This window comes from Gymnoscopelus braueri, assembly GCF_963280865.1.
Source record: "Gymnoscopelus braueri genome assembly, chromosome: 11".
Classification (NCBI taxonomy): Eukaryota; Metazoa; Chordata; class Actinopteri; order Myctophiformes; family Myctophidae; genus Gymnoscopelus; species Gymnoscopelus braueri.
Window position 1 is genome coordinate 17,818,698 of NC_137613.1, and position 12,210 is coordinate 17,830,907.

At 41.3% G+C, this 12,210-nt stretch overlaps 1 protein-coding gene across 1 annotated transcript; it reads right to left on the reverse strand.

Annotated features, from left to right (window-relative positions):
- Positions 1-1,215: 1,215 nt before the first annotated feature.
- On the reverse strand, positions 1,216-10,707 carry slc39a7 (solute carrier family 39 member 7). Its single transcript, XM_080442245.1, has 8 exons — positions 10,559-10,707; positions 8,639-9,087; positions 8,110-8,278; positions 7,120-7,200; positions 6,695-6,823; positions 6,248-6,370; positions 5,425-5,627; positions 1,216-4,764 (listed from the first exon to the last, which is right to left on the reverse strand). Exons 2-8 carry the CDS (start codon positions 9,074-9,076, stop codon positions 4,510-4,512), a joined length of 1,398 nt encoding a protein of 465 aa, XP_080298371.1. The 5' UTR covers positions 9,077-9,087; positions 10,559-10,707; the 3' UTR covers positions 1,216-4,509.
- Between the last annotated feature and the right edge of the window lie 1,503 nt (positions 10,708-12,210).

Genomic DNA, 12,210 nt, shown 5'->3' on the forward strand with positions numbered 1-12,210 from the left:
ATACATCGAATGCATAGAGACAGTGTAGTGCCTCAGTAATCTAGGATCATGTAAACCAAAAACCTATTGATTATCAATTACAATAAACACAGCTGCTGCTGCTGTGAGCATGTGCCACACCAGCAGCCAATCAGATGCGCATTGTGCTGAATGAAAAATTGTTAAAAGGGAGTGCATGAATTCACTCAGCTTCCACAAAATCACGCGGAAATGAATATTACTACTTTAAAAGGTTTTTCCCAAGGAACACAACAACACACCAGTCTATTGTTTTGCAAAAAAAGGATGTGTCAGACTACCAGGAAACTAAAGATTTTGCATTGTAATACCATAGTTGTCTTTTCAGATGACAATGGTGTTTGGCATGCTGTTTAAAGGACGCTGGCAACTGACAACCTGTAAGAGAACCTGCTGTAAGGCAGTCTTTTTTCCCACCTCTGTGCACTTACTTGTTTTACTCAAGTACATTTTGATTACCAGACTTTTACTTGTAAAAGAGTATTTCTACATTGCAGTATTGATACTTTTACTTAAGTAAAAAAAATCAAGTACTTTTTCCACCACTGATTGTAGGCTATATATAGCGTTTGCTCTGTAAGTGGTCAAGTATTCCACCTGTTAATGTTCTGACACCAAGGTTCATATGGGCCATTTCAACCGTCCATACTGTCTCGAGAACATAATCGATATCTCTGGCCCAACTGAACTGCCCTTTGTATTTTGTCCTCCTACTCGGTACCGAAAAGGACATGTTCTCCCTCTCAGCCCTCTCGGTACAGAACATGTGGTGTGCAGACAGAGAAAGCTCTGCTGGATTTGATCCAGCCAGGAAGAGCAGTGGTAAATAATACGTGGTTACAGAAGAGAGCATTTGTACAATCAACATGCAATCCGACAACTTAATTTCTGGATTTTAATCACTTAAGCCCTCTATATACACAGCAGAAATAGCAGGTCTACAGGGCTGTGAGCTTGTAGATGGTTTAGTTTCACATCCTGTTTTATATCAATTCAGAGATATGAGAAAAGATAATGTACCTAGAGCTACATAAAATGACAATTCTAGGCTTTCCAATCCCACATACTGTAGGAACTACACGATAGCTGCGAGCTGGATGTCTTGGCTTCAGTTATGCAAATCTGTCATTGGTACAGTATATATGTTTGATTTGATGCAGCCGATATACTGTAATACAGAGAAACATCAATATGACATTGTGTTCACATTTTCATTTTAATATTTTCTGCAAAAAAACAAGAACTCGACAAAATGAAGAAAGAAAAGAAAACATGCGCCCGGCCCAGCCCCACAATCTCGCCTTAATCAACTATTTAAAAATGTCATCCTCATTTGGTTCCTCAAAGAAAACACAGAAAAGCCTCAACACCATCACACGGTAATGCCAATGTGATGAAATTGTGTTACTTATTCCTCCATGACAAAATACGGGACAAAAAAAACGGGTTTGTCTGTGGTAAGGTCATGGTAAAATATTTGGGAGGAGAAAAGATAGTTAACTTTCTTATCTTTTCTTTGTTGGCCCCAACAGGTGTATTCTTTCAGCTACTGGCAGCCACTGTCGAAACACCACGGCGGCCTTGCTTCCAAGCCAACTGACCCAGATACATTTAGCCTAATCCCTTCTCCCTCAGTGGGCACTAGGACAGTGGTTCCCAAACTGGGGGTCAGGACCCCCAGAGGGGGGGCCCCAAATAATTTTGGGGGGTCCCCAGATGATTAGCTTAATGTGCAACATTGTTTTCTCACTCAACAGCACACAAACCAACACACAGTATAAGTGTATACAGGGTATCTGCACATTACTTCAAGTGACAATGTAAGGACTTTTAAGACTTTAATACCAAATTAGCCAAATATTACGTAAGAAAGAGGCAAAAATTGTGAAAATAGCCGATCTACAACCTCACAACGCCTCGCAGTGTGAAGCGTTGTGAGCTTGTAGTTTGGCTATTTTCACAATATTTATCTGTGGAACAGAGTCAAACTAAATGTAATGCCTCAAGTCAACTCCTACAATTCCAAGTTGTCAGGGTGGGGGTGGGGGGGGGGGGGGTACCCAGCTCAAATATGATTATTTTTTGTGGGGGGGGACCCCAGTTCAAATATGATTCTTATGTGGGGTCGCAGCCTGAAAAGTTTGGGAAACCTTCCACTAGGACAAGTCAACTCAGATATAAAAGCATTGGTTTGATAGCACGTGTTGCACAAGAGTACTTGTGTACCAGTCCCACGCCGCTGTAACGTTCGAGATCCATTTCAGAGTACTTGATGATAGCAGCTAGCGTGGAGGAGCAGGGAACGATCTAATCTGACAAAAAGCTTCAGGTCATTTAGCGACACAAGCAAAACAAGTGCATACATTCTCCAACATTAACTCAAAAACGGATTCCCAAAACCATAAACTGTCTTAGCTCAACTCCTTTGCCAACGGAGGTGACAAATAATTCAAATTTGTCCTCCCAGTGGTCATTGTAGTGTTAAATGCCACAGAAATGAGACAATTTCACAGAAGGCTAAGTATTGTGAAATGCTCCTTTAACCACTAAAGCCTCACTTTAAAAAATAGTGAAAATACCCAATGTACAAAGCTTGAGCTTGTACTGTAGATCTGCCATTTTCGCTATTTTTGAAAACCCCCAACAAGGCAAAATGTCACTGGAGTACACAATTTGACAGAAAGAAAAAAACATGCAAGAGAAAAACAAATAAATTGGACATGACTTTACTGAGACAAATTGCCTTTGCACAAAACTGTTTATCCACTTGGGGTATTTTGGATTGGTGGAGTTTGCCACAAAAAAAACAAAATAAGGGAGATTAGCATAAGTCAATTTATTATGCTTTTTTTTTGTTGACGACCAATACATCACTATCTGAATCTGAATTGAGTAACCCTACTCTGGTATTGCAAAAGTAAAAAAATTAAACGAAAATAAAGTCTGGAATGATTCAAATGAAATAAATCAGAAGACCATTTTCAAGTTAACTGTAGTCATTCTGCTAATCTTATGTCTACAAATGTGCAGCAACAATGCATTAATCCAGTTTTTAAATACACATTTAAAATGTCATTTCCGTATTAACTGGATTCTGTTTGGTGTTGATGCACTGATGGTGACTGGGGATATGGCTCAACTAGGCCATATCACTTTATAGCTGATGCTAAGATACAGATATCACAAAATTAAATGATAATGGGTCTACAATTACATCATGTAGTCTTTTCTGAAGACACTCACTTCCCAGCAACCTTCTTGTAACCATGTGCATGTAAGTAAGCTGATTAAGTTTTCTCCCCCCAACCTTATCCCCAATTACAAGACTTTAGGCCTGATCATATTCCCCAACCACACGTGTGCTGAGACCGTTATATAGTTTGTCAACCAAGGAGTCAGGATCCACAACTAATGTGATATTGTTGCAGACAATTAAGAGTATTCATATAACAATATTTATTATATTGGACTTTGACTTCATGGTCACCACAAACACAGGATCTGGAACAACTATGTACAGCTTCAAACACCCAACACATGAAGCTGACCTTCTAAAATAAATGAGTGCCCTCTAGTGGACTGGTGTGAAAAGGTGGCAAAAGCAACTACAGCATAGACTTTTGACTCCACTTTCTAGGTAAACCTTCCTCCATTTTAAAGTTGATGACAATATGCCACAATGTCTCTCGACCAGGACATTTTTGGTCTCTTTACTGTCAACAATGTCTGAAACAGAAGCCATCAGTAAATCAACACATTACAATACAATGTCAAATTACTTTTCACTGGAATGTCTATAAATACAACCGTACAATTCTGAGGTCGCAAGACTACCAAATATTATTGACGTCACCGACTGATATCCTCTGTCTTGATTGTGAAGCCATCCAACAGAGAGCAGACAAGCATATCAGCTTCAGCATACAAGTTACGTTTTCCGAAAAATGCAGTGAAAGTGGCTAATGTCTGTTGGGATGAACTAGACATTATGGCCGGTAGACGCCAGTCCCCCCCCCCCCCCCCCCCCAAAAAAAAAGGCTGTAATGTGTTTTTTTCTTTTTTACATGTTGCCAGTTACCTTCTCAGCTTCACTCTTTGAATTCCCCACAATGCTCTTCTCATTCAACAGGTAAAAATTAAACAAATCGTGAGCAGGAGTGCATAAAAGAGAACAAAATGGAAATCTACCCGTTACGAATAAGATGTTCTGGAGCTGTGCATCAGAAAGGATTGAATTGATAAAAGACAAAAGTATGTCCTCAAGAGCTATTTTAACATTTCTACATTCAATCCCATTTTTCCTCCCTTTTAACTTCCATTTCGTCTCTGTATGTGGGTCGATCTGTGTAAAGTATGTCGCTTTCTTTCTCTATCCATCTGTAATTATCTCTGTCTTTCTCTCCAACCATCTGTCGCTCATTCTCTCTCCCTGTCTACCCTCCTGCCCCTCCCTAGCATCATCAGTTCCTCTCTCATTTTCTCTGCCGCTTCTCACTCGTACTCGGCGATCAGCACCATCATGCCCACGCCGAACAGCAGGGCCAGAATCTCCATCAGCGACTGGCCAAAACTGGAGCGGCCCGCCAGCAGCTCCGGAAGCACAGTCACCGTGGCGATATAGACGAAGCCGCCGGCCGTGAAGGGAAGGATCCAGGCGGTCGCCGCGGCACCCACGCCCTCAGCGAATAGGGAGCAAGCTGTGCCGGCCAGAGCCCCCAACGCGGTCAACAGCTGCAGACACATGGCCTGATGGGTAATGGATCAGAAGAGACAAACAAACAGTCAATCACACTATTGATTATCACAATATTTCAATTCAGAAAGAACTTGACTTTAAACTTTTTCATGAGGTGTGCAAGACACTGATGAAGGCTGAAGACATTTGTCTTTGACTATTGCTTGTGCACCAATAAATTATTGTAAAAGTGAGTGCGGACTACTCTCTATTAGTATGTTTTTGAGTTTGCACCCATTACTATTCCTTTTATGCAATTATTGAACCAACAGTAATTCGAAGAGAGAAGCCCAATATTCATGTGAACAAAGAAACATTTTTATGAAGTACAATATACACAATACAACACACTTTTAGAATCATAAGATCCTGGCATTGTACTAATACAGAAACAACAAAAAAGGCATGTCAGGTTCTTTTGAGTCTGAAAAATCTGAAACCACATACGCCACTTTAGGAACAGACCTATTTATGAACCCAGTTAGGAATAGACCAAGTCGGACCATCATGGCTTCTAATCCATGCCCTTAATCGGACATAGACCCCCCCCCCCCCACTCTCTCCACTTTATTTCCAAATACAACCTCCTGACTAACAAATAACCGTTAAAAACACATTAAGCTAAACACCCATTTACTGCCCCTTCCATTATAAAATGTCAGCCAGTATACCTTCTTCTTGGTGCATCCCGACTGCACCAGGATGGCAAAGTCTCCGATCTCGTGGGGAACCTCGTGCAGAAGGATAGTGAGGGTGGTGACAGCGCCCACCGCTGGACTCACGAGGAATGACGCGCCGATGGCCAGACCGTCCGTGAAGTTGTGTGTGAAGTCCGCAGCCAGGTTCAGGTAAGCAGACACCTTAATGTCTGGCACTGGATAAACATGAACTAAGTTTAGTAACTACAAATCTGGATGAAAGTTGACATTTTGTTAATATACTGTTCATTTTTGTTCACTTCAATTTGGAGTTGCAGTTTTGAGATCAGAAGCAGATGTTTTAGTTTATTTGGGGCCAGCTGGCTGTTAATTCGGCAGTATGACATGTTTACCTACATTATGGTAATTTAGTATTTCCAATAATGCATTAGGATGTGCAGAGGCTGTTCTGCACCTTTATAGAGATAGTTCACCCAAAAAAGTACTATTAGTCAATCGATTAGTCACCCAGACTTGAATTCATGGATATTTTTTGTTTTTTGTCGCATTCCTAAGCCAATAATTTGATGACCAGCGGACCGGTAGGCGACACAAAGGAGACTCTTTGTTGCTTGTACCTGTTCTGAAATGTATTTAGTGATTTTGTCAGACTTTTTGAATCATGCCTGAGGAAGGTCCACACGACCGAAACGTTGCTTCACATTAAATAACCTCTCTTGAACGTGCAAGTGGCAGTGTGCAGGTATCTTTTATCTTTCCTTAAGTTCTTTTTCACTAGGAATATAGTTAATGAAACAAGATAAATAATTTGAATCAATGAGTCCTTTCTTTTCACCTGTGCTGATCTTATCTTCTTTCTTTGGTGCCGTCTCCTCTTTGCTTTCCTTCACCTCTTTCTTCTCACCCTTCGCTTCCTCCTTTTCTTCTTCTGTGTCGCTGTCTTTGGCCTTGGGAGCAGCTGAGAACAGCCAGAATGGTGGTTTTGGTAACAGTAAAAAAGACACAATATGGACATATGATACGATATGATGAGCTCATACTGTAGGTTACACTGTAGTAAACATTCTTGTGCACATGTTCATGAGCCCATACATGTTATACACTTGCATAAATAAGCAATAAATAATTATGCACATTTGCATATCTGCTCCATTATATCTGATAATGGGGAATAGAAATAAAAATAGAAATCTACCAGTCCATTACTGCTACATTGACATTTCTTTCCCCCCCACTGGCGCTGAGGACATTTGATAAATGCACAGTGCTACCAGCAGCGTACCATGTGAATGGGAGTGTCCGTGCCCGTGGCCACCCTTCATCAGGCGAACAAACTTCTCCACCGCCAGGAAAGCCACGATCCCACCCAGAACCCACAAGCCTACTGACATCATGTGGTCGTGGGCCGCACCTGGACAGACAGAGAAACAAAATTAAGACTAGAGAGTACAGGGGGAAATCACTGGTGACATTTGACCCCAGCACACAGCATTTCTTCTTTGCCAGTGGTTCTCAATATTTTTTATTTCAAGGACCCCCATAACTCAGTGTGTACCGAACCAAATGGACCTGTAAGGATCCATTTGGTCCTATATGTACACTCTCAGAGTTACAGACCCGTAAGGGTCAATTTGGAACCCAATCAAGGAACCCTGGGGGTCCAATTTGAGAACCACCGTTCTATGCCATCAGATAATGATTCCATACCATGGGAGTGGCCGTGGTCATGTGACTCTTCACTGGCGTGTGAATGGCCGTGTTCTTCGCCTCCATGGTGAGAGTGGGGCGCTGTGAGGAGGAAATAGGAAGAAATACAAAACACATTCATATAGGATCATCTTCACTTAATGCAAGCTTGTGTCGTATGCCTGTCAATTTAAGAAGCTGAATGTAAATGGGCATGCTTGTGTGCAGAGGGGCCATTACTGTGCGTGTGGGCACGTGTGCAGGAAGACAGGTGAAACATGCACTTGCACTTGTTTGCAAAGCCCTGTGTCGCTCATCTGAGCATGCAGTATTAGGTAACGGAAGAGAGAGCATCACAGCAGAACCAGGAAAAAGGGAGAGAGAGAGGGATGGATGGAAACAGAGAGAGGTAAAAAAAAGACAAGAGTGGAAGCCTGATTTATACATCATTTGAGAGTTTCACGTGCCAAAAACAGCAATCGACAAGCTAATAGCCAACGCCGCAATGTGAGCTTGTAGATCTACTGTTTTAGGCGAGCGATACAGTCGTACGACTATGTTATAAACAGAGAAAGTGAGAGAAAAATAAAGAGAGAGACACGTGGATGGATGCAAAACGGATGGAAAACACAGACAACGGGTCATCCACCGACCCAGGGCTAGGGCTGTCACGATTACAAACTTAAGTTGACGATTAATTGTCACACAAATAATGGCGATTAATTAACGATTTAATTGTGCTGTTGGCATTGAACATTGGAACATATGAATACAAATTGTATTTCTGTTTGCCTTTAGGCTTCAGAATCAAACATTGCACAGGGCAGATATGAGAAATAACTTAAATATACAAGGATATAATTACATACTTAAAAAATAGCAGAAATAGCTTATCAGCTATTTCTGCTATTTCTTTACGTATTTGAAAATGTATGAACATTTTCCAACATGGAAACGATTATCTCACATACTTGCGATTAGAGGATCATGTAATAATTGTGACAGGCCTACCCAGGGCGTGGGGGATCAGGTGAAGGAAGGCGTCTCCCAGCAGGCCGCCGGACGCGAAGCTCAGCAGCACCTTGAGGAGGTTCTGGTGCTGGTCGGAGTTGGACTGCACCGGGATGAGGAAGAGGATGAGGAAGGGAGCGGCGCTGATCAGCAGGGTGGCCCCTATAGCCTATAGAGAAACACAACCGCAATGATGATGTCAATTAATAATTCCATAGGGGGTGTTATACAGGATATTTTATAGCATACATACACTGTGTGTATTTTATCTAGTCACCTGCTCAAAACTAGTATGGTAAAGAGCCTATAATATAGTTTCCTATATGAGACTTGTTTGTGCCTCGCTCATATTTAGTCACACCGATGAAGGCTGTATGCCAATTGATTCCTCCCCACACACATACATTTCTGTGTTGTCACTGCTGTTGTATCCTATTGGCTCACCTGGTCAACTTGGTCCTCAGGTCTTACTGGGCTAAACAACTAATCAATAACACTAAAGCCTCTTAGTTTCAATGTGATCACACACCTGCATCCAGAGCTCCAGCAGGTCTCTCTTCTCTCCCTCCGCCTCCCTCTTCACCCTCTCCTCTCCATGTAAGTGCACGTGGTCATCCTCTTCCTTGTGCACGCGGACAACGTCGTCGTGGTCATGAGCGTGCCCGTGGTCATGAGCGTGCCCGTGGTCGTGGGCGTGCCCGTGGTCGTGAGCGTGCCCGTGGTCGTGCTCCTCTTCCTCCGGCTCCAGGTTGGCCTGGGCGCTCCACTTGCTGGCCCCGTGGTGCATCTTCACCTGAGGCCCGTGCCCATGGCAACCGCCCTCTCCGTGGGAGTGGCCGTGGTGATCGTGGGCGTGGCCGTGGCCCCCGTGGGAGTGGCTGTGTGCGACTGTCGGCTGTGTTGCTTGCAGCAGCAGCAGCAGTGCGGATGTGAACAGTGTTAGTGTGAGCAGACGTACACGGGCCATGGTTAACCCACCTGTAACAAACAGAACAACAAAAGTTAAGTTAACCGTTAAGAAACAAAAGTTGACACACAGAGTCACAGACTCACTGTGTGACTGATGATGCAATGCAATGACCCCGTCATTGGCCTTGAGATGTTTTTATGCCACTTTTGGTTTACTGCCTCATGTGGCCAAATCTGTTTCTCGTCTTTGTCTCAAAGTAAAGAAATAGTTCTCGACGTATCTCATCACTTTAATCTAATCATTCTAATCTGTTTACAAGCAGGGACTTCTCTGGAAAAGCACCTGTTTTTTTAATAACTTTTTTTAAAGCAGATTAGAGTCAAATTTCCATTTCCATTTTTAAGCAGATTAGAGTAAAATTTCCATTCAGTTGGAAATGTTGTGTTGTTGTACAGAAAGGGTCATGCATTGCAGCAAACTCGCCTTATTCTGAACAGATGTGTGCTGAACTTATAATTTGACAGTTCTGGTTTAATATGTTGATCATACATACAGCATAATCTACAGAATTATGTTCTAACTTGGAGTAGCACTTGCCCTAACCATGACAACCTTGCAATCTTATGCTAAGGCGTAAGGCTGAAATGTAGATAGCATGTTATGTAGACAGATGCCAGGTCATTTGTGGACCTGGCATCCTATAGTGTGTATGGTTTCAATGCACAGATTATTGTATCATTATATTCTACTGTTTAGACTGATGATAGGTTCTTGGTTTTGGCTACTTATGATCCTAGATTACTATTTCTATGCATTTGATGCATTACCTCGTGTTTTCCTTGTTTTTACTGTAAATCGCTCCAGGAATGTCAACAGTAAAGCCCGTATTTCTCCAAACATGTACAAATGCAAAATATAAGCTGCTTACCCGCTTGCCCAAAATGTTAACTAGGTGTCCGGAGTATTTATGCAATGTATTAGTCCATATCTTTCGATAAATAAGTGTTTTAATCCCGTCTGTGGCCGATTCTGTTGGAAGCTCCCAGTGGGCGGTAGTGACGGGGCGCATCCGGTGAAAGCCGGAATTACACTCAATGTAAACAGAAAGTAAACGAGGGGGGGATGACGTTCGGCCACAGACGGGATTAAAACACTTCTTTATTGAACAATATGGACTAATACATTGCACAAATACTCCGGACACCTGGTTAACATTTGGGGCAAGCGGGTAAGCACCTTATATTTTGCATTTGTACCATGTTTGGAAAAATACGGGCTTTACTGGTAACATTCCAGGGCAATCTGTGGGGGTGGTCGCTAAGACTCTCGTAGATATGAAACTAAAAGTCAGACTCCGATAATATACATCTACGATACTTTGCGTTGTAACGCAAAGTCTGATCACAAACAAAACAAAACACAAAGTCCCACTCACTCAATCAAGTTGTTCTATAAAGCTGCTAGCATGCTAGCCTAGTGGCTAACCAACTTGCTACCATGTTATTGCTCCAGCATCACTCCTTATGCTCCACTTCTTACCTGACTGACTGCTCCTAGTGACTGTCGAATAAACTGTTTATTATAACTGTGTATTAACTGTTTATTATCTAAAGGTTAAAGTGTTGGTCCACGACAGTGTTGTTGTTGAGTCAGGATGAAGTCTGTTGTTTCAGTCACACAGACGTGGCATTAAGTCAACTGGTCTAAATCTCGCGGGACCTCGAGACGTAGCCCAATAACACAATAACACATCCATCTAAACATCGCGAGAAGGGTCCGTTTAGTTTGTCTCATCATCCCAACAATGAATGAATGAATAGCATCATCTTTAGAACCCGGACAAGGAGCATCCTGGTGTAGTAACTAAGTAAATTTACTCAAGTACTTTACTTAAATACCATTTTGAGGTAATTTGAGGCCAATGTTTACTTCACTGGAGTATTTCCAACTTTCAATACTTTACAAATAGTGTACTTTTACTCCACTACAATTATTTGAAAATGTTAGTTTGTAGATTTAGATTATTATTACAAAACACACATTAACCACTTCAGCCCTTATATACTTTGGATATTTGGAAATAGCCGATCTACAAGCTCACAGGGCGTTGCTTTGCGACACGTTGTGAGTTTGTAGATCTGCTATTTTCAAAATATTCTTATACATTTTAGACATTATGATAAGAGTACTTTTACTTTTGGTACTTCAAGTACATTTTGATGCCAATACTTTTGTACTTTTACTGAAGTACATTTTTAATTCCTTACTTTTACTTGTAACAGAGTATTTATACAATGCAGTATTGATACTTTTACTTAAGTAAGAAATGTGAGTACTTTTTCCACCAGTGGGGACAGGACAGATGCCAGACCACTGCCAGCCAGCCACCCCCCTTAACAAACCTGATGTAATCTTTATTTAAATGCACAGTCTATGTAAAATGTCATGGGTAAGTGATATTTTTTTGTAAAAACAAAAAGTGTTTTTGTTAAAAGGTTAAAAGCTCTATATTTTGATAGTAATCATTGCTAGTGTTTGTTCAGTAACATCTCTCCACCTCTTTAATAAACAGAAAATACATTTTCAGGTACTCATGACAGAGTACCCATCTGTCAGCTTCATTATTATAGTGTTCCAGTTCCAATTGTGTCTGCTCATTTCTTTGTGTCATCATCACCTCCAATTTCACTTGTTTAATCTGTAACTTATCTGAGTTCTCTATCCTGATTGTATAAAATTGGTATCCTGACCTGAAAATGCATTTTCTCTTTAACAAAGAGCTGGAGAGACAGGGAGACCCCTATTACTGAACAAACTCTAGCAATGATTACTAGAATTCAGAATATAGAGCTATTTAACACTTATTTTAACCAATGAAAATCACCTACCCTACCTTTAAATAAATAAAATTAAAAAAAATACAGCATCATCCCAGCCCCCATCACAGGATATTATAAGTAGCTAATAAGAATTATGCATAAGACAATCACTGCCTCCCTTTGTGCTGTTTTCTTTTCTTTTCTTTTCTTTTCTTTTCATGATGCAGTTCTTGTGTTGTTTTTATGTTGTTTCTTATGCCCTGCCTAGACTAGAGCAATGCAACAAACAGAAACTGTAATGTCATTCAAAATCACTGTCATATATCTCATTACTTATTCCATGATCATTTGATGACAGTGAGTGAGACGTTT